This window comes from Chiloscyllium plagiosum, unplaced genomic scaffold, assembly GCF_037043375.1.
Source record: "Chiloscyllium plagiosum isolate Xiang-an unplaced genomic scaffold, Cpla_swu_hap1 HiC_scaffold_11, whole genome shotgun sequence".
In the NCBI taxonomy this organism is placed as follows: domain Eukaryota; kingdom Metazoa; phylum Chordata; class Chondrichthyes; order Orectolobiformes; family Hemiscylliidae; genus Chiloscyllium; species Chiloscyllium plagiosum.
Window position 1 is genome coordinate 57627988 of NW_028270149.1, and position 27295 is coordinate 57655282.

Here is a 27295-nt window from a genome sequence, read left to right on the forward strand (position 1 = left end):
AAGGTGACATCTCAGCTCAGACAATGTATTAAAGGTGTGAGGTTAGAGCTCACACAGATCCTCTCTCATACACACGCTCTCTCTCAGACACACACACATACAGACCCACACTCACACCCCCACGCGCCCACCCTCTCACAGGTTTATAGTCCATCACACTCTCTCTCTCACACACACACGCAAACACATACTCTCTCATGTGCACTCATATTCACACGCACACACTCACACTCATTCTCTCTCTCTCTCTCTCTCTCTCTCCACACGTGCACGTGCACACACACACATGCGTCTATGGGGTGAATTTGCTTTTGCGGATACATTCTATTTTTGCTCAAACAACCTGCACGCAGTCAATGCAGGCAGTCAATCCATATAACATTTTATAAATTCCTACTTTGGAAACAGAACCAATCTGACTCAAGATTGGGATACAGACAGACTCTAATACACACCTTTAAATATTGTCTGAGCTGAAATGTCACTTTTTTTTGTAAAACCTTAAGTTATCTCAAGAATGTGATTTGAAAGAAGTTCTGGGATTTACATATTAATGAACTGAAACCTGCATCCCATTCTAAAATATGAAAGACTTAACAGCAATCTACGTTTGTTCAATATATCACTCTAACTGCATGACACTGTGATCTTTTGCTATAAATTCTGTGTCTTATGATCCTCTTCCAAAGCTACCTGATGAAAGAGCAGCACTCTGAAAGCTAGTATGTCCAAATAAATGTGTTGGACTGTAACCTGGCGTTGTGTGATTTTCAATCTTTTCTACCCCAGTCCAACACCTGCGCCTCCACCTTAAAGAGATTGACTGCTCATAAAAATAATAATGTAATACCTTTCATGACCACCAGATGTCTCACAATACCTTCCAGCCAATGAATATTTTTGTAGCATGTTACTTCTGTTGTAATGGAGGGAATGTGGCAGATAATTTGTAAACAGCAACAGCAATAGTCAGAGAAATTTGGTTTTGTGATGTTGATTGTGGGTTCAATGTTGACCAGGAGAGATGATGCTTGTGCTCTTCTTTGAAATAGTGCCATGGGATCCTATAGTTTTACCTAATCTTAGTTTAATGTTGGATTGAAAGTCAACACCTCCAATAGGACAGTACTCTTCCAACACTGCAGAGGATTGTCAACCTTTCTTCTTGTGTTCCCTTCCTGAAGGGAGATTTGAATATTCTGACTATTTTTTATTTTAAAAAAATACTTTATTCACAAAAAAAGTCTTCTTGTATACATATATTGTCACAAAAGCAGTTCGGTTCTGTTCAGTTGCTTATCAAGTAAATAAAAACATTGGCCTTTGACTCTATCGAAACAACCAAAGACCTCTCTTACACGTACAATACTAGCATATGAAGCACTAGGAGGGTCCAATAAGTAAATGGACCCCTGTTTACTGTCAGCAGGACGACCTCAGTGGTCTTTCCCCATTGCGCCTTGGTTGCAGCTGGCCCAAGCTTTACTGCGTCCCTCAGCAAGTAGTCCTGAACATTGGAATCTGCCGTTCCGCAACACTCAGTCAGGGTCAACTCCTTGTTCTGGAAGACCAGCAAGGTTCGGGCAAACCAAAGAGTGTCTTTGACTGAACCGATTGTCCTTCAGGCGCATTTGGTGTTTGTCTCAGTGATTCCCGGGGAACAAACCATAGAGCACAGATTCCCAGATCACGGAGCTGCTCGGGATGAACCTTGACACAAACCACTGCACCTTTCTCCAGACTTCCTTTGCAAAGGCACATTTCAGCAAGAGATGAGTGACAGTTTCTAACCACACACCTCCGCCTCCGCCTCCGCCTCCCCCTCCCCCTCCCCCTCCCCCTTCCTGGCAGCCCATTTCGATGGCAGTGTACAGTGGCGCAGACTGACTGGGTGTGCATGAAGTGTCCTTCTCACCACCAGCCAAGCGATGTCTTGGTGCTTGTTAGGAAGTGCTGGTGTTGAGGCATTCAGCCAAATGGTTTTGGCAGTCTGCTCAGGGAACAACCCAACAGGATCCACCCTTTCCATTCCCCTCAGGGTCTCAAGGATGCTGTGTGCTGACCACTTCCTGATGGTCAGAGGGTTTATCTTTGCAAATTTCTCCACGCAGGACAGGTGATACAGGATGGCCCAACTACTTGGTGCGTTCCATGTCAGCGAGGCCAGTCCCATCCTTCAAACCACCAGGACAGGTAGAACCTCAGTACGTAGTGACACTTGGTGGTTGCATACCGAGGGTCTATGCACAGCTTGATGCAGCCACACACAAAGGTGGCCATTAGGGTGAGGGCAATATGGGGTATGTTCTTCACCCCCACCCTTATCCAGAGTTTTGTATGTGGAGTTCCTGCAGATCCAGTTTATCTTAGGCTTCCATCAGAATAGGAAGATGGCTCAGGTGACTGAAACAATGCAGTTTAGGGGAATGGACCAGACTTGGGCCATGTTCAACAACAGCGAGAGAGTGCCTCACACATGATGACCAGGTTTTTATCCACAATGGAGAGGGAGCAGTGCTCCCAACGACCAGTTTCTGCTTCACTTTGATGATGCGCTCCTCCCATGATTTTGTGCATGCCCTGGCCCCTACGAACCATATTCCCAGCACCTTCATGCAATCTGTCCTAATGGTGAAGGGATTGAAGGATCAGTTGGCTCACTTCCCAAAGCCTCGATTTCTCTTGGCTCCAGAGGCCAGTTTGAACTGGCTGCAGATGCTCTTGTGCACTGACAGTGGATCCAAGCAGAAAATGGCAATGCCATCCACGTACAGGGAGGCTTTAACCTTCAGGCCTCCGCTGCCTAGAATAGTCACCCCTCTCGGGCTCACATCTTCCTCGATGGACTCAGCAAAGGGCTCTACACAACACACACAAACAAGGTAGGAGAGGGGAAGTCTTTCCTGACTCTGGATCTGGTCAGGAAGCTTTCTGATTCCCACCCATTGACTGAGGTTGTGCTAATGATATTGGTGCTGAGCATTCGGATCCAATTGAGATTCCCTCCCTAAAGCCCATTTTGGAGAGCACGTCCCACATATCCTGTCAAAGGTCTTCTCCTGACTCAGGAAGCAAGAGTGTTACCAACAAAGCTTTGACACTGGCTTGTATCCGCAGACCACCATTGAGAGTTACCTCTCAAAGTCACTGTGCAATGAAATATGAGTGAAATGACATCTCTGATGAAATGCAGTTAGTGCGACAGCCAACGTTCTCACAGGAACCAAAATATCACCTCAGGAGGGGAAAGAGGACGACAAAGCAAGGTGGATTCATCCTGGACCACTCCAGACTCACAAAATTAGTACAACAGATAGGGCTTTCAACTAAGAGGTGGGGGAGGGTCATTTGCATGCAAAATTATTGAAAAAGTTAAAGAGGGAAGAGCTCAGCAGAGGCTGATGTGCGTTGTGTAGTGGCCTCCTATCTGTAGTCAGAATGTGTGGAAGAAAATAAATCAGGAGATAGAAAAGGCATGTAAGAAAGGTACTATTGCAATAATGCTGGGGACTTCAATATGCAGGTGGACTGGGAAAATCAGATTCCAAAAAAAGGAATTCATGGAATGTCAATAAGTTTTTTTTGGAGCAGCTTGTAGGAGCCCACTAAGGAACAAGCGATTCTGAAATTGGTGATGGGTCCTGGGACAGACTTGAGTAGTGAGTTCAAAGTGAATTACCCTCAAAGGGCAGTGACCATAATATGATAGAATTCACCCCGCAGTTTGACAGGAAGAAGCTGGTATCAGATGTAATGGTTTTACAATTGAGTAATGGTAACTAGAAAGCCATGAGACAGGAACTGGTCAGGGGTGATTTGAAGGGGAGACTATCAGGGAAGAGAGGAGAGCAGCGATGGCAGGACTTTCAGGGATAATTCAGGAAGCCCAGCAGAAATTCATCCCAAGGAAGAAGTAACATACTAAGGGGAGGATGAGGCAACCATGGCTGACAAGGGAAGTCAGGGACAGCGTAAATGTAAAAGAAAAAACATACAATGTAGTAAAGTTTAGTAGAATGCCAAAGAATTGGGAGGCCTAGTTCAGGATTCTCAAGTTTAGCATGCAGGTTAGTTAGGAAGGCAATTGTAATGTTAGCATTCATTTCAAGAAGGCTGGAATACAAGAGCAACGGTGTACTGCTGAGGCTGTGTAAGGTTCTGGTCAGACTGCATTTGGAATACTGTAAGCAGTTTTGGGATCTGAATGGAAGGAAGGATGTGCTGGTGTTGGAGCAGGTCCTGAAGAGGTTTATAAGAATGAGCCCGGAAATGAACGACTTGTCATATGAGGAGCAGTTGAGGACTCTGAGTCTTGTACTGGATCGAGTTTAGAAGGATGAGAGAGGACCTAATTAAAACTTACAGAATACTGAGAAGCTTGAATGGAGTGGACATGGAGAAGATGTTTCAACTTTTTTAGGAGAGACTAGAACCCAAGGACGCAGCCTCAGAGGGAAGGAGTGACTATTTAGAATTGAACTGAGAAGGAATTTCTTCAGCCAGATGGACAGGTTTGTGATTAATAAGGAGATCAAGGGTTATGGGGAGAAGGTAGGAGAGTGAGTTTGAGAAACGTATCAGGCATGATTGAATGGCAGAGCAGGCACCATGTACCAAGTGGCCTAATTCTGCTCCTGTATCCTATAATCTTTCTCAATGTTCCTGCTTAGATACGGATCCACAGGAACACCATCCTTTTGATATAATGGATCCTCCATTCAACACTTGAACAGCCATCTAAGACAGCACATCATACCCCACCACGAAAGCTGCAAAACAAAACCCTTCAAATAACATCTTAATACACAACACATTCAATCACCAAACAAAATTGAACAATTCATTTTGTGCATTCTTTCACACCTGTCAGATAGGTATATTTGCTTGAGTGGTAGCTCTATGCAAAGCTCCCATCACAGTTTCAGCATAGCTGGTAAAAAGCTGCTGACCTTTAGTGGAGATGCCTGCAGACAGACTGGGAGGATGTCCTCAGGCAGCTCTGGACCTTGACAGCCTGGCTTCAGCTTATGCCACATTAGTATGGGGTGACAGCAATCTGGACTGGCTCTCTGAGAATGAATGCTGACATTTGGAAAGACACAGCAAATTAGTGCTCAAATGCCGTATCCCTGGGATGACACCTTTGTTGGACAAAGGCAGGCAAAAGTGAGGACTGCAGATGCTGGAAATTAGAGTCTAGGTTAGAGTGGTGCTGGAAAAGCACAGCAGGTCAGGCAGCATCAGAGGAGCAGGAAAATCGACGTTTCGGGCAAAAGCCCTTCATCAGGACTGAAGGCAGGGAGCCTCCAGGTTGGAGAGATAAATGGGAGGGGAGGTGAGGCTGGGGAGAAGGTAGCAAAGAGTACAATGGGTGGATGGAGGTGGGGATGAAGGTGATAGGTCAGAGAGGATGGTGGAGCGGATAGGTGGGAAGGGAGATAGGCAGGTAGGACAGTTCATGAGGATGGTGCTGAGCTGGAAGGTGGGAGGAGGGGAAATGAGGACACTGGTGAAGTCCACATTGATGCCCTGGGGTTGAAGTGTTCCGAGGTGGAAGATGAGGCGTTCTTCCTCCAGGCATCAGGTGGTGAGGGAACGGTGGTGGAGGAGGCCCAGGACCTGCATGTCCTCGGCAGAGTAGGAGGGGGAGTTGAAACGTTCGGCTACGAGGGGGTGGGGTTGATTGGTGCGGGTGTCCCAGAGATGTTCCCTAAAGCGCTCTGCTAGGAGGCGTCCAGTCTCCCCAATGTAGAGGAGACTGCATCGGGAGCAACGGCTATAATAAATGACATTGGTGGATGTGCAGGTAAAGCTTTGATGGATGTGGAAGGCTCCTTTGGGGCCTTGGATGGAGGTGAGGGAGGAGATGTGGGCGCAGGTTTTGCAATTCCTGCGGTGGCAGGGGAAGGTGCCAGGATGGGAGGGTGGGTTTTTGGGGGGCGTGGACCTGACCAAGTAGTCACGGAGGGAATGGTCTTTGCGGAAAGCGGAAAGGGGTGGGGAGGGAAATATATCCCTGGTGGTGGGGTCCATTTGGAGGTGGCGGAAATGTCGGCAGATGATTTGGTTTATGCGAAGGTTGGTAGGGTGGAAAGTGAGCACCAGGGGTGTTCTGTCCTTGTTGCGGTTGAAGGGATGGGGTTTGAGTACAGAGGTGCCGGATGTGGATGAGATGCGTTGGAGGGTATCTTCAACCACATGGGAAGGGAAATGGCGGTCTCTAAAGAAGGAGGCCATCTGGTGTGTTCTGTGGTAGAACTGCTCCTCCTGAGAGCAGATACAGCAGAGGCGGAGGAATTGGGAATACGGGATAGCATTTTTGCAGGAGGTAGGGTGGGAAGAGGTGTAATCCAGGTACCTGTGGGAGTCGGTGGGTTTGTAAATAATGTCAGTGTCAAGTCGGTCGTCATTGATGGAGATGGAAAGGTCCAGGCAGGGGAGAGAGGTGTCAGAGATGGTCCAGGTGAATTTGAGGTTGGGGTGGAATGTGTTGGTGAAGATCGTGAACTGCTCAACCTCCTCGCGGGAGCACAAGGTGACGCCGATGCAGTCATCAATGTAGCGTAGGAAGAGGTGGGGAGCGGTGCCAGTGTAACTACGGAAGATGGACTGTTCTACATAGCTGACAAGTCAGAAATCACATAATACCAAGTTATTGTCTAACAGGTTTATTTGAATTTACAAGCTTTCAGAGCACTGCTCCTTTGTCAGGTCCTCACTGGGACCTATACAGGGACAAATCTAACTGGTCTAGAGACTATTGACTTGGTGAAAGACATTGTTTGGACTGCCCGAAACCTGTTGGTCATTCCTTGACAACGTTACACATTCCAAAGTGGCCTTTCTGCCATAAGGTAAAGGCGGTGTGGGGGTTTGGGGGGGGAGTGAAGGAGGTTGGTAGCTTATAGAACCCCTAAGCTATATGTTTGGAATGGAATGTATGTAGTCTGCGTCAAATTTAGTTAATGTTTGAACATTTGGAACTGGATTGAGGCAGCTAAGGATGCAATTGAGACAAATGGTATTTTATTGTATTTTCTCTGACCTCCAATTTGAAATATTTAGTAACGTATTTATGGATACTTTATGAATAAAGTACATTTTGCAACTGTACTGATAATAGGATCCAAGCACATTGACTCAATTAGTTAGTTTCAAGTGCTCTGATTATTGTCATTATTGTAGGTAAAGAAAACAAATATTTTATGCCCCATAAACCACAATTAATTAATATTCCATTAGATTTTGTGATATTGATTGGAGAAAGAATGTTGGCTAATATAGACAAAACCTTTTGTTCTCTTTTTGAATGGTACCATAAGATCTTTAAGGACTACTCACTTAGCTGTTCAAAGCTGAGTTCTGAGTATTTTGAATCAACCTATTCAGGTGTATTGTGAGGCATTTCCACTACAGGTGGGACTTGAACCTGTGTCTTCTGGCCTAGACACAGGGACACTACCACAGTGCCAATAGTGCCCAAATCTCAATTTGATTCGAGAGAGACCTGGATTGCATCAGGGTGCAATTGCCTTAGAATCCTGATTTTAGATCAGAGTGGTGCTGGAAAAGCACAGCAGGTCAGGCAGCATCCGAGGACAGGAAAATCGGATTCCTGATGAAGGACTTTTGCCCGAAACATCGATTTTCCTGCTCCTCGGATGCTGCCTGACCTGCTGTGCTTTTCCAGCACCACTCTGATCTAAACTCTGGTTTCCAGCATCTGCAGTCCTTACTTTTGCTTAGTTGGAATCCTGATTAACTATTTTAATGAGACTGCCATCAGTTGGAAAATAATGCATGAAAGAGTGCTGAGAGTTGAAGAATCACGCAGGACAGGTCTCAAACTAAACGCCAACAGTAATTGTTTACAAAAATAGTTTGTCTCAGTATCAACTTTTCCATGTGTTATGACAATGGGTTGGAACTCTAAAATACTAGGGTCATTTTTACTCCTTAATTCCAAAAGGTGGTTTTTTAAAAGAAGGTTGATGGCCAAAAGCAGCTACAGATGTGGATCACATTGTGTGCAGGGATTTGAGGAAAAGGGAGGAGATTGGCAGCTGGTAATAAAACTGGTGCAAGTTCAAGGGCTGAATGGTCTCCTGCTGTGCCATACCAAATCCATGTTTCTATAAAAGGCAGCCAAGAGAGAGAAAGACATGGATGAGATGTAGCACTTAAAGGTGCTAAGAAACTCCAAATGACTAGACACTGATCCCTTGTAATTATAAAGATAATGAAGGACTGACAACTCACTGCTTGACAGTAAGCCACCCCCTGTGCATTGTGTCTCAATCATTTTGTGTTGCCTCTTTGAAGAATATACAAGGACAGGGATTAAAAAACCAGTTTTAACTCTACAGGAGTGGACTGGTGGAATTCAGTGTTTTTGTGTGCACAGGCTGTTTTTGAGTGTTAATGTACTGTGGAGGTCTCAGTCAAACAACTGACCCTCAGTTACTTCTGTGTTGCAGTTAAAGACTCTCTGACTCTGAGCGCTGCAAACCAGCTAAAAATAGGAATCTGAGTAAAGGAACTTCAAAACCAAGAATCTCAATAATTGCCCAGCAGTCAGCATCAATGCTACTTTTAATCTCCACTGCAATGTCTACAGTTATCAACTGTCCACTCTTTGTAAACAAATCAGATCTGTGTATCTCTGATTTTTAATTTTCAATCCTTTTTGACTCTCCTGTTAGTTCTAATTTGTGTATGTGCATTCAGTTACTAATTCCTTTTATGTTTAGTAATTAATAAACTCAATCTTTACTTAGGGGTATCCCTCTGGAACTGGAACACCTTGGGGAACTTCAGCCAATGTCTGGAAGTAAAAATTACCCACTGAGCAGTAACGTCTGCTTTCTCTAATGGCGTATTAAAGATGGAAAGCGCATTTAGTTACATGGGACCCGAACCACATCATCTCCCCACTTCTGCCAGAATTAAGTAGGGACAGGGAGGTCAAGGTTGAACTTTGAGCCCCTCCTCCAACTGAGTCCCTTAAATCGGTAATTAATGACCACTGAAGAGCTTAAGCCTGTTGCAGTTGGGATTAACGGAGATGGAGATGGGCCTGTCAATATGAAGTGTGCATGACAGGTAAAACTGAACTGCTTATTGTCATCTCCCGGAAGAGGGGTCAGAACTGCTGATCAAAAGCATTCAGTGTCTGATTGAGGAACTCGCTATCAGGAAGGTAGGGCGAGCCACTGAGACCCGACCCCCTGTACTTGTTAAGGCGGACAGAACACTGTTAAAAGCTACTGGTCAGTTACATCCTGTGGTTCCCAACCCCTAACACCCTCGCTGATCTAACCTACTTCGGGCCCAAGATTGTTCAATGATCCTGGAACACCACTGCCTGTCCTTCCAGCAGCAGCCACAATCTTCTGGTGGCACTGCTGAGCAAAGGAGCTGCTATTCTCTGAGTGGCTGGCAGTTCTCGATAAGTGAGATCTCTATTCTGAAGGAAATCCTCCATGGGCCTCCCCATTATCTGGCTCCACAGAGCTGCAAAGAAAAGGCAACGCCGATCTCTTGGCTCTTTTGGTGTAGGAGTCATTCCTCTGGATGACAAAGTAGAACGATTAAATAAAGCAACAAGTGTATCAGAAAAATAATTAATTAACTGCCTGTTTGTGTTAAATTTGGGATCTTCAGTTTTCATCAACCTTCTCCATGTATTCCAACAACTGGGACTACAGACCGTCCCGATACAGATGAGTTCATGGAGGGCAGATTGAAAGGGGAGTCCAGGTATTGAAGGTACTTCAGTGGTAGGTCTGGTAACAGGGTGATTGGGTTGGAGGCTGGGGTTTGGGAGAATGGGGCTGGGGAGAAGTCTGAGCTGTGACAAAGTGCCCCTGATGAGTACAAGGCACCCCTCCCAACCAATCCTGGATTGACCTGATTCATGCCCGGCAGAACCCATGCAGTGAAATATATCTGGCTAGCAGCTTGAATTGAGCCCTTTTCTTCTGCAGGTAAAATAGTGGCAGGATGTATTAGACTCTTAAATGGCTATTAATTTGTCACTTCAGGGTATCAGTTAATCCAGAGCAGGCTGGATTAGGCTGCCTGACAACTTCTTAGAAAGGGAGATGTGGTAATAACTGTCTTTATTTTAAAACTCACTAAACGCTTGCTGCTGGAATATTTGAACTGAGATAAACTCTCTGAGGATAAGAATGTCTTGAGAGTATGGTACTGGAAAAGCACAGCAGGTCAGGCAGTATCTGAGGAGCAGGAAAATCAACATTTCGGGCAAAAGCCCTTCGTCAGGAAGTGTCGATTTCCCTGCTTCTCAGATGCTGCCTGACCTGCTGTGCTTTTCCAGCAACACACACACTTGACTCTAATCTCCAGCATCTGCAGTCCTCACTTTTGCCTAGAGTATAAGAATGAATCCACTCCTTACATATAAACCTGTTGATCATGGGCCATTTAAAGGAACACATACATTCTGTCAGCAACAACAGGTTCCTTGCTGTCTGCAGAAGATGACAGTGAAAATTAGGGCAGAGGTCTTTCAGTAAAGAATACGGTGTGTGCCATTACATTTGACATTAAAAAGGAATCAGCCATTATGTTTCACAAATCTTGTGTACCCAGTTAATAGACAAGATTAGGTTCCTGCATGGCTGAAAGATCAATTTGGCCCTCCTCACTTCAACCCGCAGAGTGAGACTGATCCTTTCTGAACCTACACTGCCAACGTTTTCTGGGGAATTTGCTGGCAAACCTTTCAGCATGTCAGGTGCATTCCTCTATTAGAACAGTTTTATAATTGCATCATTATTGATGTAGGTAGAGTCACTGAAAAGCCAGACTATACTTGTTTATAGTTTCAAACAGTATAAAACCTGCCATTACTCTTCCATGTGGAATTTGTACAACTCAAGTTATTGACACAAATGCAGCTGTTCAGTTAGAAATACTGACCAGAACTTGGTGGTTCTGATAGAAGTCCCCATTTTAGCATTCTGTGGAACTGGGAGCCACATTTTATTGGCTGGTGGTGGGAGTGGTGGAGGGCACACAGACAATAATTGCTTGCAACTGAGCTTGTGATCCCAGTTAAGAGGAACAGAACACTGTTCAAAGCTACTGGTCAATCACAGTATTGGCTGTTCTCTGATTACAGGAGTCACTATGGGATTGTGGTCATTATTGGAAATACACACAGAGGAAAAGGATGCCATTGAACAACAATGGCCTCACAAATAAGTGTGGTCATAGGGTAAATCAGATAGGACCCAGCAAGAAATGGGTTTTGGATTGTGATGGCAAGCGTTGCCACTGCCTTGGGACAGCCATTGCCAAAACAGTGTCCAAATAAGAAGGTACATCCCTCAAACCTGCTGATATAATATCAATCATGTTATACTGCTGAGAGGCAGTTGGTAAAGTGGAAGAGCAGATGCTAATCTTTTCTCAGTTTTAGATTATTCAGAGTGCATCATTACATGTGAGTAGCTCCTCACTTTACTCCTAAAGCAAATTAAAAACAGTTAACATCATTAACTAAAGGGGTGCTGCAATTTAAAAAAAAACAAAAAACAACATGGATAACATGCCAAAATAAAATAGTTTTCCTGGGGCTGACAATAGACTCCAGCTCCTCTAATATCCACTGACTGCAAAAGGCCTCAAACGTACTGGCACACATGTACATAGTTAACCTGAAAGTATGCAATTAAAAAAAGGCAGTGGGAAAAGGCAATAATTGACCTCATAAGTGATGTAATTGATTTCTGATTGGGAGGACAATCCTGAATGTTCCTTTAGCTGAAGGAAATGGTGCAATGGTGGGAAAACAATAGTCACACTAGCTGTTTTTAAAGTTCATTCAGGGATATGGGCTTCATGGCTTGGGTCAGTACTACCTTATAGAGGTTTACAAAATTATGAAGGGCATGGATAGGTTAAATAGGCAAAGTCTTTTCCCTGGGGTTGGGGAGTCCAGAACTAGAGGGCATAGGTTTAGGGTGAGAGGGGAAAGATATAAAAGAATAAGCTGCCAGAGGATGTGGTGGAGGCTGGTACAATTGCAACATTTAAGAGGCATTTGGATGGGTATATGAATAGGAAGGGTTTGGAGGGATATGGGCCGGGTGCTGGCAGGTGGGACTAGATTTGGTTGGGATATCTGGTTGGCATGGACGGATTGGACCGAAGGGTTTGTTTCCATACTGTACATCTCTATGACTCTATGACTCTACATGCTCTTCCCTTGCCATTTTACAGAATCCCTCTCCCACCCCACAGACTGCCCACAGAAAGCTGGTAAAATTCGCTCTATTGCCTGTGCACTTGCAGTCACCCATTCAATCATCTGGAATGCTCACCTACATGTCAATGTATTTGATGTATTCTTACCAATGCATGTGTAGACACACACTCTTCATGATCATATTAAAAAACATATTCTGTTTTTGGTTGGGTGGTTTCAACAGAATCTATCTAGCTTGGTTAAGCATATTTATTACATGCATATGCTCGTTGTTGTATTTGCTATCCATTATCCACTGGCATGGGATCAGCTTTCATACACGGGCTGGCACTTATTTGTACATCTGTGGTACCTCATTTGACATCTCACTCCCTCTGCATTATCTATCTGTGTATCTGACATCTGACATTAGTAAGGTTTCTTCAAAATGATTGGCTAAGATGCAAGAAAATTTATTTAGTTCCTGCCAAAAGTTCTGTTTCCCATCCTTTTTGTGAATGCTCACTTAGACCGAATCCAAAATTCACAAAACCCGATGTATTGCGCTGAGCTTCAGACCCAACATTCTAGTCACTTTCATGACGTTCTGCTTTGGAACGTCAGCTGTCTCCACCATTATTTCATCCCCATTGCTACTAAAGCCTCATTACTACCGTCAATCACTTGAATGTTCTTCTTACAACTCTCCCACGTTCTCAATTTTTTCATATTATGTTGTGTGACTGCTAAGCTAAACACATTCAACCTCACGTGATTTTTCAGGTGCAGCTTAGTGCACTGTCTTCAGAACATTTGGATCATTGTTTTCTTTTGTAGCTCACAGAAAACTGAATTCTGTCTTTCTGCCATAACACTGCTTGAATTCATCTAATTCTGCCTAAGAGAAATTTGCAGTTGGTAGATTTGGTTGCTATGCAAAGAAATGTACTATTGTTTGAGTTATTGAATATTCTTGGAAAATTAAATCCAGTCAGAAAAGAACTGTCGCTGAGTGATGCTGAGTAGTTAGGGGAAGTCAGCCTTGGTTGGGCAATATTGCAATAATTACAAATCCATTTATCATTGGGATGGGTTGCAAATGTTTCTTTATTTATAGCATATATTCTCAATGCATTGTTTTCATTAAGCCCCCTGATCGTTTTTAGCATGCAATATACCTTGCAGGGAGCTTTTGGATAGTTTCTTGATTGCCACCGATAATTGACAGTTGAATTACCATGACTGTTCATTAGTACATGGCAAAATGTTCACCAGTTGCTGTGTAATACACATTACTGAAGAAGATATCTGGGCTATACAAATGCAGTTGATAGGTGACAATTTTTTTATCAAAGCAGGTAGTTTGTTTTCCTGACTCATAGAACCACCTTGGTATAACATGCCCCTTTACATGTCGATTTTGGTGTCAGTAAGGTCTAGTTAAAGGCTGGTCTTGTCCTCTGGAGCTTTCTCTCAGTTGTTTCAGTACAGTTTTGGTCCTCACATCTCTTCATCCCCTTATTCACATCTCACACCAACTTTGTGCTCTCATAGCTAATCAATGGCAATGAGTTTTGTGGTCCCCATTGGTTACTCAATGCAACTTACACACCCTCACAATGCATTCTCAGTCCCGTTATGTTAATTCATTGCCCTTTTATCCTCCATTACTCAATATATACAATGTGCAAAAAGGATTTTATTGGTAAAATTGTAGTGTCCCTACATCTAAGCCATAAGGCCTGGGTTCAAGTCCTAGCTGCTCCAGAGGTGATCATAATGTGTCTGAACAGTTTGATTAAAACACCTACACCATATACACAAACAAGGAGCTCTCTATCAGCAATTACACATGCAAAACTGCATAAAAACACCTCTTCATAATTTCTGGGGGCAAGAAAAGAACTCTGGCTCCCACGTTCTGAAAAACTGTCAATCAATGAGACATTAAATATTAATAACAGAAAATTTAAAGACTGATAACTTTAAGCATGGGTAAGTAAAAATTGATCCATTGACAAAAGAGATCACAGAAAAATAATTGATTATTTTCTTATAGAGAGGTCAATCAAGTAACATCAATAATTCTCAGCACCTGCACAAACAAGTCTCCCATAGAGTTCATCCCAGTACGAATACCATGTGCAGGAATTCTGGAATTGAGTTCCATTCAACATTTGTAAACAGTTCCACAGTCCTTCAAACTCAGTAAAATTCAGGCCTGATGTATTTGTTTGTCATTAAAACAGGTAAATCTGAGTATTCTTAAGAGTTTACTTTCTAAATGTGTCAGTGTTTGAAATTTGTTCTCATTCCTATTTAACAGAGCCTCGATGAGACTGGCTGCCACCTATATGATCCCTTTCTCTTCAATTTGTTGTGTTTTATGTTCAATTCCAAACGTATTCAGAGTCTTTCAAAACAGGTATATAATATTCGGTCCTGAGGTAACAGGGGGTGATAATAGGTTTTCCTTTTTTTTATTCATTTGTGGGATGTGGGCGCCACTGCCTGGCCAGCATTTATTACCTGATCCCAATTGCTCTTGACAAGCTCATGGTGAATTGCCTTTTTGAGCAGTCCACCTGCTCTAAGTTGACTCACAATGCCACTAGGGAGGGAATTCCAGGATTTTAACCCAGCAACAGTGAAGGAATGGCAATATATTTCCAAATCTGGATGGTGAGTGGCTTGGAGGGAAACTTGGAAATAGTAGTGATCCCATATATCTGCTGCCCTTGTACTTCTAGATGGAAGTGGTCATGGGTTTGGAAGGTGTTGTCTGAGGATCTTTGGTGAATTCCTGCAGTGCATCTTGTAGATAGTACACACATTTGCTACTGAGTGTCAGTAATGGAGATAGTGGATGCTTTGGATATACTGCAAATCAAGCAGGCTGCTTTGCCCTAGATGGTGTCAAGCTTCTTGAGAGTTGTTGGAGCTGCACCCATCCAGGCAAGTGGGGAGTATTCCATCACACTTCTGGCTCGTGCCTTGTAGTTGGTGGATAGGCTTTGAAGAGTCAGAAGGTGAATTACTTGCTGCAGTATTCCTAGCTGGAAAAGCCAACATGGCTTTGTGCATGTGAAATCATGTCTCACAAACTTGACTGAGTTTTTTGAATATGTACATGTATTTGGAAAGGCAAGGATTGATTAGGGATAGTCAACATGGCTTTGTACACGGGAAATCATGTCTCATGAACTTGATTGAGTTTTGTGAAGAAGTAACAAAGAGGATTGATGAGGGTGGAGTGTTAGATGTGATCTATATGGACTTCAATAAGGCATTTGACAAGGTTCCTCATGGGAGACTGGTTAGCAAGGTTAGATCTCATGGAATACAGGGAGAACTAGCCATTTGGATACAGAACTGGCTCAAAGGTAGAAGACAGAGGGTGGTGGTGAAGGCGTGCCTTTCAGACTAGAGGCCTGTGATCAGTGGAGTGTCACCAGGATTGATGCTGAGTCCACTGCTTTTTGTCATTTATATAAATGTTTAGATGTGAACTTAGGAGGTATAGTTAGTAAGTTTGCAGATGACACCAAACTTGGAGGCGTAGAGATGGTAAAGAAGGTTACCTCAGATGATAATGGGATCTTCATCAGGTAGGCTAATGGACTGAGGAGTAGCAGATAGAATTTAATTTAGATAAACGTATGGTGCTGTATTTTGGAAAGGCAAATCAGAGCAGGACAAACACACTTAATGGTAAGGTCCTGGGGAGAGTTGCTGAACAAAGAGACCTTGGAGTGCAAGTTCATACTTCCTTGAAAGTGGAATCACAGGTAGATAGAATAGTGAATATGGCAATTGGTATGCTTTCTTTTGTTGGTCAAAGCATTGAGTATAGGAGTTGGGAGGTCTTGTTGCAGCTGTACAGGACATTGGTTAGGCCACTTTTAGAATATTGCATGCAGTTCTGGTCTCCTTTCTTTTGGGAGGATGTTGTGAAACTTGAAAGGGTTCAAAAAAAATTTACAAGGATATTGCCTGGGTTGGAGGATTTGAGTTATAGGGAGAGGTTGAATAGGCTGAGGCTGTTTTCCCTGGCACATTGGAGACTGAGTGACCTTAAACAGGTTTATAAAATCTACGGGGCATGGATAGAGTAAATAGACAAGGTATTTTCCCTGGGCTGGAGGAGTCTAGAACAAGAGGGCATAGGGTTAGAGTGAGAGGGGAAAGATTTAAAAGGGACCTAAGGGGCAACTTTTTCTCGCAGAGATTGGTGCATGTGTGGAGTGAGCTGCCAGAGGAAATGTTGGAGACTGGTACAAGTTACAACATTTAAAAGGCATCTGGATGGGTATATGAATAGGAAAGGTTTAGAAGAATATGGTCCAAGTGTTGGCAAATAGGATATGATTAGGTTAGGATATCTGGTCGGCATGGATGAGTTGGACCAAAGGGTCTGTTTCCATGCTGTACGTCTCTATGACTCCATTCTGACCTGTTCTGTTAGCCACTGTGTTAATGTGGTGAGTCTAGTTGAGTTTCTGGTCAATGATAACCCCCAGGATATTGATAGTGGGGAATTCTGTGATGTTAACACCATTAAATGCCAAGGGCCAGTGGTTCAATTGTCTCTTATTGCCTGGCATTTGTGTGGCATGAATGTTACTTGCCACTATTCAGCCCAAACATGGATATTATCCAGCTCTTGTTGCATTTGAACATGGGCTGCTTCAGTATCTGAGGAGTGAATGGTTCTAAACATTGCGCAAACATCAGCGAACATCCCCACTTTATAACAGAGGGAGGTCATTGATGAAGCAACCAAAGATGGTTGAGCCTAGGACACTACCCTGAGGAACTCCTGCAGAGGTATCCTGGGCCTGAGATGACTGACTTCCAACTACCATGATCATCTGCTTATGCGCCGAGTATGACTTCAACCGTTGAAGAGTTTGCCCCCGATACCCATTGATTCTAGTTTTGCTAGGGCTCCTTGATGCTACTCTCAGTCGAACGCAGCCTTGATATCAAGGGCTGTCACTTTCACCTCACATCTGGAATTCAGCTTTTTAGTCCATGTTTAAACCAAAGCTGTAATGAGGTCAGGAGCTGAGTGGTTCTGTCAAAACCCAAACTGGGTGCACTGAACAGGTTACTGCTGAGCAAGTGCTGCTTGATAGCACTATTGATGATACCTTCCATCACTTTACTGATGATCAAGAGTAGACTGATGGGGCACTGATTGACCGGGTTGGATTTGTCCTGCTTTTCATTTACAGGACATACTTGGGCACTTTTCCACATTGCCAGGTAGATCCCAGTATTCTAACTGTCCTGGATTAGCTTGGCTCAGGGAGCAGCAAGTTCTGAAGCCCAAGTCTTAAGTAATATTGCTAGAATGTTGTTAATTATACAGTATTTGCATTCCAAAAAAAACAAGCAAACAGCAGAAAATATACATCCAGCTAGACCCCACTTTTGTGCTATTATGTTGGGCAGATTTTCAAATATAGAAGAAAAAACAAACTGTTACACATTGTAAAACACTAAGTTGCAATAGGAATATCATTCATCAGACTTATCCTTACGTTGGATGAAAAAGACACATGTTTCTTTCTCCATTTCAAAAGGAAACCAGTAAAACTGGTAAACAAGACACCGAGGTCCGACTCATGTTGTAAACCCTAGGAGGAATTCCAGCACAACTACTCTGTTCCTTTTAAAGAATATTGTTTTCTTTTACAGGTTTTCCCTCTGGGATGATCCAAATGGCTAGAATCATCAATACCCTAGCACCGAAACATTCTGTTAGCGATAACATGCTTAAACTCATTATACAAACTAATTTTAAATGATGTACGTTCATGTCAGAGGTGAAACTGGAATGAATGATCTTTGAGCTGAGGCTTGCTTGATCAACAGATTTCCGTTTAGCTCTCAGAGAAGTAGATTACGCAGAATCAGGCTTGTACTGACAAATGAAATGTTTTCTTTCTGAACAATATTTGATTTCCATTTTGTAAATATCTAAAAAGGGCAATGGAAAAGAAGAATCCATTAATTTTAGTTAGTTAATTTGTGATTAGTGATCTTTTTTATCTTTATTTAATCACCCAGACAAACAAAGTTAAAAACCACACAACACCATAAAGTCCAACAGGTTTATTTGAAATTGCAAACTTGCGGAGCACTGCTCCTGGTCCGAAAGCTGGTGCTTCCAAACAAACCTGCTGGAATATAATTTGGTGTTGTGTGATTTTTAACTTTGCAAAAATGAGGACTGCAGATGCTGGAAACCAGAGTTTAGATCAGAGTGGTGCTGGAAAAGCACAGCAGGTTAGGCAGCATCCGAGGAGTAGGAAAATCGACGTTTCGGGCAAAAGCCCTTCATCAGGAATGCCTGCTCCTCGGATGCTGCCTGATCTGCTGTGCTTTTCCAGCACCACTCTGATCAAAACTCTGGTTTTTAACTTTGTCCACCCCAATCCAACACCGGCTCCTCCACATCATAAATGAAACAGATGGGCAAGATAAACACAGGTAAACATAAACAACAGAATAATGAATACATTGCAAGCACAAAAATAGAATAATTATATTTACAATTTGCCTTTCAGATAAAACCAATTTCAAAGTTATTTGTGGAAGGGAACATAGAAACAGCTAAAGGACAGGATGGCAATATCTAACGGGGGAATCTAAAAGGGCTGACATTGTTGGAAAGATGGATTTTTGGAAGAATTACAAAGTTGGAGAGAGACAAAGTAGTTTAAGGAGTTTTTAAAAATAAGACCTCAAATCCAGCACCAGGCACTTGGTCTACAGGGCAGCAGTGGCCTGCATTCGAGACATGGTTCATGTCCAGCAGACATCTCAAATCCATAGATAAATATCACCAGCAATATTTCTGCAAAATCCTACCATCTCAAGCATTTTCAGTGGGGCCAGATGGAGGCCAAGTGCAAAAACAGGGAGGTCTTTGTGAAAACTCAAGCATCTCACCCAGCCAACAGCTCAAATACCACCATGGTGCACAATTCCAGCACTGGACTGTTCAGGATCTTCAAATCCTGAGTGGGAGAAAGTCATCCTTAATCTTAAGGGACAGTATAAGATAAAGAAAGAAGACAACTTCCAGTTATATTAAGAGTATCAATGAGTTCTTGGGTTACTATTGATTTTGAGGGGAATCACTATTGTTATCAATTATCAGTACGACTTCAACGAGTTAGTATTAGTTACCAGTGGGATCAAATTTCTTCCCACTTCAGGTTTAATCACCGCCATATTTGCTTTCTCATCATCTGCACTTTCAGATTCTGCATTTCGTTTGCATCTCAGTGGCCTCCTGTTTTGTGAGATGTTCCACCTTGCACAATAGCTGCTGGCACAGCCTCATGAGCAAAGATGCTCATTGACAGTGTATTCAACCTCTATGTGGTAAATCCAGTTATTTTTGTATGGGCTGAATCTTATCCTTCTTTGGCTAAGACTGGACTTACACTCCAGATTTATTAAGCAAATTTAAATTCCGTCAACTACTGTGGCAAGACACAAAGGCATTAACCTGGGCATCTGGATTACAGCTGAAAATGTGTTGCTGGAAAAGCGCAGCAGGTCAGGCAGCATCCAAGGAACAGGAGAATCGATGTTTCAGGCATAAGCCCTTCTTCGGGCTTATGCCCGAAACGTCAATTCTCCTGTTCCTTCGATGCTGCCTGACCTGCTGCGCTTTTCCAGCAACACATTTTCAGCTCTGATCTCCAGCACCTGCAGTCCTCACTTTCTCCATCTGGATTACAGTCCAATGACATTGCTATTATGCCACCATCTCTGAAGGATTCATAAAATCAAACCTTATTAGGAGAAAAAAAGGTCATATTCCCATGTTTCAACATAAATAAACATACCTACATGCCTAATGTTGAGTTCAACACAGTAATGAACGTCATTTACTGCAGGGTAATGTTTCCAGTTGGAATAATCCCATGGAGATCCATCTGTCCAGAAGAAGGTACCTGGCTAAATTAGAGTGAATGACAAAAGAGAAAAATGTTAATTGTTGTGCGTGATTCGTAAGATAAGAAATAGACAATGGCACCATCCAAGTTTGCAAAGTAAATATATTCACCTTATACTTGTCAGAGGCACCAACCCAAGTCACATAACTACTCAATTTGTTTCTTGCCAAAGTTACAAGAAACCTATTAGTCTCCAAACTATGAAGTGAAGCAAGGTGCCCACCCGGAACCAACTGCTGACAGCGTAGCTGAGAAAAGAGATAAATATGCATGTTAGTGTTCATTCAGACCAATTGAGAGAGACGATTGTCAAATATGCAATCATCAGACCATTCTGGATGGATGACCATCACTACAATAAATGGCATTAAATCAAACTCTAAAATTAAATGCATGCAGTGTCTCCCTGGGAAGCCCCAAAATTTGAAGGGACCTAAAACCAGGGATGGGAACGTATCTTTTAATAATTTTGAATGTTTATATAAGATTTATTGAAACATTGCCTTTAGGAAATATAATTGTGAAACTGATAATGGGAAGGTTAGCTTATAATTGTCGTACAAGATATGGATTACCCAAAGTAATGCAATCAGATCAAGGATTAATTTTTATGTTGCAAATATTTAAATAAATGACAACTAATCTGGGAACAAAACAATTTACATCATCTGCTTATCATCCCAAATCCCAAGATGCATTGGAATCAGACTTTGAAGACAATGTTAAGAGCTTATTGTCAAGAAACTCTTAATGACAGGAATAACGGAATTCCTTTGTTACTGTTCATCAATATGGACAGTCCTAATGAATACACAAGATTTAGTCCTTTTGACCTAATATGAAGACACAAAATGAAAGGGCCATTAAAACTAATTAAACAATTAATAAGCCAAAGCTCAGAATCCTTGTTTTGTGTTTCAGAGAGAAATTGATCAGAGCATGTGATCTGGTGATAAAGCTTCCGAAACACGCTCATCAAATAATAAAAACTAAACCGGATGAAAGGTGAAAGTTTGCCATTTTATTGTTGGAGAAAAGCTGTTAGTATTGTCACCTGTTTCTGGGGAAACATTAAATGCAAAGTTCACTCGACCGTTACAAATCAATAAGAAACTTGATGTGAATTACGTAGGACTACTCCAGATAGGTGAAATGATCAGCAGGCGTGTCATGTTAATGTGCTGAAAAGATATCACAACAGGTTGATAGTCAGGGGAAAAGTGTACTTAACTGTAGTGAAAAAGGTAAGGAAGGAAGTAGAAACATTAGACCAAATGGAAGCTATTACAGAACCATAGAACATACAACTTGTAGAAAAGGTCACGACAAAACGGCATTGCCATTTCATAATTTAAGTGACATGTTATCCATAAAACAACATCCTTTTTACTCAGTTCAGAGAGATTCGTTTAAGTTGTTGTGATGGTTCCAAAACTGACTAGGTCATAAAAATCCTGTATTGATTATTGCAAAGTCACCATGCTGACAATAGATAACTCATATCCTATTCCGAGATTAAAGGATTATATTGAATGAATTGGAGATACACAATTTGTCACAAAAAATGGCTTGCTAAAAGGATATGGGAGTGTGATTTATGTGCAATTCAATATCATTTATTTTAGCATTTGTGCTTGAACTAGTGGCTAGTGACTTTTGGTCTTTGTCATTTGAAGGAGTTTTAATGATTAACTTATAAGTATTTCTGCAACTATGATGAATTCTTTTAGAAACAGTATTACAGAGAAAGTTATTAGTATATAATGTAATTTTGTTTCCATTGGGAGAGTAAACAAAGTAAACAGTTGTACATTAGGATTTCACTTTAGAAGGTCAGATATTGATTAGAGGAAACATTAATAGCTTGAAGAAGGCGTTTATGTTTCAGTTTGCCAGTTTGAAGAGACTCAAGATGAATGCTTTAGAAGTTGCTATTTTGAAGGGGAGATAGTTTATAACTGTTGAGAAATACATCATCTCATGGTAAGGAATTTAATTTAAAAATTCCAGACCAAAAGTCTTTAACTAAAACCCTGATAGGTTATGTGAAACTGAGAGAGTCTACACTCTGTTATTTAAAGAAACAAGGAAGAGACGATTAGATCCTCAAGACTAGGAATTGAAACCACAGCAAATCAAACCCTATGCATGATAGAGGAGTGAATCCTGTCTGGTGTTTGAGTACTCTAAAGAGTATTTTACCATGTACCTCAGAATCCATTGCCATGCATTATATGGCACTATTAGTTTGTTCCTGATGACCAGGGAGTCCAGAATAAGGGGTCACAGTCTAGGATATGGGATAAGCCATTTAGGACTGAGATGAGGAGAAATTTCTTCAACCAAAGAGTGGTGAGACTGTGGCATTCTCTACCACAGAAAGCATTTGAGGTCAAAATATTGAATCTTTAAAAGAAAAAGAAACAGTTCATAAGGCTACAGTGATTAAAGGGTATGAAGAGAAAGCAGGAACAGGATATTGAGTGGTTCAACACACGCAAAGGGGGTGAATGGTTTACTCCTGTTTCTATTTTCTATGTATTTATGACATGGGCTTAATGCTTCTTAAACAATATGTATACAAAAGTAATCGATTACTGCAGAAAATAAAGCTTACTTTCACTTAAGGATAAGACCTTCAGTTCCAGCACTTGACACAGTACCCTTGTGACCCTCCCTGGCACTGTCATTGGTTTCTTAGATCTTTAACAGAGGGCAATCAAGTGTCAACCGCACTGCTGTGTGTCTGGAGTCTTATATAAATAAATTGAGATGATGGTGCAGGTTTCCTTCCCTAAAGTGCATTAGTGAACCAGCTGGGTTTTATAAATATCTGTTAGTTCCATGCAGTCAGCAATGCTAATGCAACATTTTATTGCCAATTTTACTTAATTCATTAAACTTTAATCTTCCAACTGCTGTGGAGGGAATTTAGTTCATGTCTCTAGATTACTTTACTAATTACACAACCACGATCATCCTGCATGCCCTAAGAATTGGATGAAGATTGTAGTAGCATTCTCAGGAATTAGTGTTAGGTTGGTTAAATTAGAACAATAAATATATAAAAGTTGATGGTCCTAAAACAATCTAGACTTACAAATCATGCAAAAAGAAGTTAAAAATAGTCGTAAGAAATTAATTAAGCGAGAGACCAATAGGAGAAGTGGAAATGTGTGGGAATTAGATTGTATGTAGCACGGTTCTGACTTCCTTGACTCCTTTGAATCCCCATCTTTATTCATACAAAAGCAGAACTAAAGTAAATCTGCACTCTGCCTTACCTCAGACTGAATCCACGTATGAGTGGCTGTTGAAGCTCGATAACAGGTGTAATTGTACAGAAACCAGTTTGGAAGGCACAACACTTGGCAGAACTGTTCCCGCTTCAGGCGTCTGTGCTCATTCTGACTTTTGATCTTCAACTCGCCGACATGTATCTCAGATTCAGTCTCAGCTGGAATTAATTTTTTTTTAAAACCCTAAGGTTTCTTACGCACTTAACTGAACTTGAATAAATACTCAAATATAGAAATATCAATTATCTTGATGCTGTTTCCATTAATTTGCTGAATAAAAGGTGATTGTTCATACAAAAATAGCCACTGGAGCTAAGGGATTTTGAGAATATAGCTTATATTGTATAATATTCCTCTGTTAGTATTAGAGCACAATACATACAGAGCATCATTATTGGTATATTTCAGTAGTAAAGGCAAATTCTGGAGAACATAGACAGATGTATTGAAAATGGAGTGTTCCTTTAATGCCATAACACAATATCATTCACGAAGCTGTGGCTGCATCCACAATTCATGAGAAATATATAAAGCTTTGAACTCTCAATCTCTTCATTTAATTTCTGATAGAAAGAAAAACAGTGAGACAGAAAGGGAGACAGGAAGAGAAACAGAATGAAAAAGGTCAGAGACATTGTAAAAGAATAAAAAGGTCTCTGTAGGAGATTAAGGAAGAAACAATGAAGAGTGTGAGAATTTGGTCTGATTTGAACCAAAATATTGTACTTACCTTGTAAATCCCAGAAGGGCAATGTTGCAATAAGCAGTAACAGTTTTGCTTCGAAAGCCATTAGTGAACAAATCTTCATGTCAAAGGGCCAGTTACTGGATGGATCTGTGCCCTCTAGAGTGCCTTGGCTGATTATGTGTGTGCTGTATACAGTACTCAGGTTTTATATGGCTACTGTGCAGCTGAGTAAACCCTTTTTGTATACAGCTGGGATATGAGTGAATAGAATTGGTATTTACTCAAGAGACCTATAGAAGTGAAGGAAACATTTAATTTAGAAGTACTAGGAGCTGTCTCATGTGTTGTTGTCCTCAAAACCTGAACAGGAACAATGAAAGTTTCCAATGGCTGAAATATATCACAAACATATATGTGAAATTTCCACCTCATTTTTCCAGGTTTGGATGCAGCTCCATTTAATTAAAAAGAGTGTATCCAATTAATTTCTGTGAATTCTGGAAGGACGTCAATGACAGGACCTGAACGCAGCCTCCCATCACAAAATACATAGACCATATAGACAGGAATAAAAGGTGCAGTTAGCTTTCAGTTGGCTGCCCTCTGCTGTGACACCAGTACAAATGTTCAGTGGTGCCTAGTTCTATGAGGGGGAGAAAAAAGCAAACACTTTCTGGGTTTGATCCTTTTGCTAAATTATGAGCAAGTGTAAACATCAGGTGCGAATTGTCCAGCTCTTTTATTCCTCCCTTCAATAATAACATTTTGTGTAAACAAATAGGCTTGTAATGTATGGAGAAATAGAAAGAGAGCCCTGTGTTTAGTTAGCCGAAGACAAGGCTGTCAGCTAATAATGTTGTAATGATATTTGAGAATATGTTTGCGGCCAGACATGAGGAAGAATAGAGATAACAGCAGGCAGTTGGGCTGGAGAGGTAGTGCCATGCAGAGATTTGGGTTTTCACCTGTTTTCCTTAGAGTTCTGAAGGAGAAAGCTGAAGAGATAATGGAGGCTTTAGTAATGATCTTTCAGGAATCACTGGAGTAAGGGAGGGTCCCAGAGAACTAGAAAATCATTAATGTTACTCCCTTGTTTAAGAAAGGAACAAGACAAAAAATGGGAAATTATAGGCTGACTAGCCTGACCTCAGTTGTTGGTAAGATTTTGGAGTCCATTGTGAAGGATGACAATTCTGAATTCTTACTTGGATGTGCATTGTAAAATAGGGCAAAGTCAGCATGGTTTCATCAAGGGGAGGTCATGCCTGACTAGTCTGTTAGAATTCTTTGAGGAGGTAATGAGCAGGTTAGACCAAGGAGAGCTGATGGATGTTATCTATCTGGACTGCAAGAAGGCCTTTAATAAGGTGCCGCACAGAAGGCTGCCAGTAAGATAAGGGTGCATGGTGTTAGAAGCAAGGTGCTAGCATGGATAGAAGCTTGGCTGAGTGTCAGAAAGCAGAGAGTGGGGATAAAAGGGTTTTTCTCAGGATAGAGCCTGTGACTAGGGTGTTCCACAAGGGTCGGTGTTGGGACTACAACTTTTCACTTCATACATTAATTATCTAAATGAAGGAACTGAAGGCATTCTGGCTAAGTTTGCAGATGATACACAGATAGGTGGAGGGGTGGGTAGTATTGAGGAGGTGGGTAGGCTTCAGAAAGATTTAGATAGGTTAGGAGTGTGGGCAAAGAAGTGGCAGATGTTGTATAATGTGGAAAAATGTGAAGTCATGCACTATGGTAGAAAGTACAGGCATGGACTATTTTCTAAATGGGGAGAAAATTCAGAAATCTGAAGTGCAAAGGGACTTGGGAGTCTAGTCCAAGTTTCTCTTAAGGTTAACTTGCAGGTTGAGTCAATAGTTTGGAAGGCAAATATAATGTCATTCATCTTGAGAGGACTAGAATATAAAGACAGGGATGCATTTCTGAGGCTTTATAAATCTCTGGTCAGATAACATTTAGAGTATTATGAGCAATTTTGAGTCCCATACGTCAGGAAAGATGTGTTGGTCCTGGAGTGGGTCCAGATGAGGTTTATAAGAATGATGCCAGAAATTAAAGGCTTAACATATGAGGACTCTGGGACTATACCCGATGGAGTTTGGAAGGAATACAGGGGACCTGATTGAAAGTTTCAGAATACTGAATGGTCTGGACAGAGTGGATGTTGGGAAGATATTTCCATTGGTGGGAGAGACTGGGACCTGAGGGCACAACCTTTGAGTAGAGAGAAGCCCTGTTAGACTGGAGATAAGGAGAAACTTCTTCAGCCAGATAGCGGTGAATCTATGGAATTCACTGCCACAGAGTTTATGGAGGCCAGGTCATTGAGTATGTTTAAAACAGAGATAGATAAGTTCTTGATTGCCAAGGGGACCAAAGATTACGGGGAGAAAGTGGGAAAACGGGATTGAAAAACCTATCAGCCATAATTGAATGGCAAACCGGACTCAATGGGCCAAAAGGCCTAATTTCTGCTCCTACATCTTTTGGTCTTATGAATCAGCTATCTCAGAGCTCTACTGTCTGAAACATCCAATTGTAGCCACAGTGCTGCAGCATCACTTCCAGTCTGGAAGTAGTGATTTGTCACTCCCAATAGATAGCAACGCTCACAAAAAGAATAATCCAGATGTTAGGCCTGTGATTTTGCATGCATTTTAATTAATGCAAAGTAACGTAACATTGCACTTAGCATGTGTCCTGAGAGTAGCTCTCTTTTGCAAGAGAACTGGTCATAGAATCAATGATGTAACTTTACTGTTTATTCAAGTCTTTTTCAACCAGACAGTCAATAAAACTTCAACATGTGATCTTTTCTACCAATCTCTGCATCTACATGAACCCAATTACTTTGGGAAGTTAGCAACACAGAGACTTGAAATATCAATCATTGGTGCTCAAATGTGCATACAAAACTGTATCAAAGTGGATGGAAACAGCCTGGATGTTGAGAAAGGATTGGACAATGGGAATTCAGAGGAGGAGAAAATGCTAGTTTCTTAAGTCCAACTCAAAAAGCGTGGAATGCATTAGCAAAGATTCTGCAAACATTCGAACATATGAAAAAGGAGCAGAAATAAATCTTTCAGCCCCTCCACCTGGCTCT

The 27295-nt window shown here is 41.8% G+C and overlaps 1 protein-coding gene across 2 annotated transcripts; it reads right to left on the reverse strand.

Moving 5' to 3' along the window:
- Positions 1-13309: 13309 nt before the first annotated feature.
- On the reverse strand, positions 13310-24326 carry LOC148148805 (snaclec bitiscetin subunit beta-like). 2 transcript variants are annotated; one of them, XM_087992093.1, is made up of 5 exons: positions 24223-24326; positions 23478-23650; positions 20304-20441; positions 20087-20194; positions 13310-18199 (listed from the first exon to the last, which is right to left on the reverse strand). In XM_087992093.1, the coding sequence occupies exons 1-5, from the start codon at positions 24299-24301 to the stop codon at positions 18110-18112; spliced, it is 588 nt and encodes a 195-aa protein (XP_087848219.1). In that variant the 5' UTR covers positions 24302-24326; the 3' UTR covers positions 13310-18109. The 2 variants fall into 2 exon arrangements, with proteins under 2 accessions (XP_087848219.1, XP_087848220.1); XM_087992094.1 differs by having other exon boundaries at positions 20083-20194.
- Between the last annotated feature and the right edge of the window lie 2969 nt (positions 24327-27295).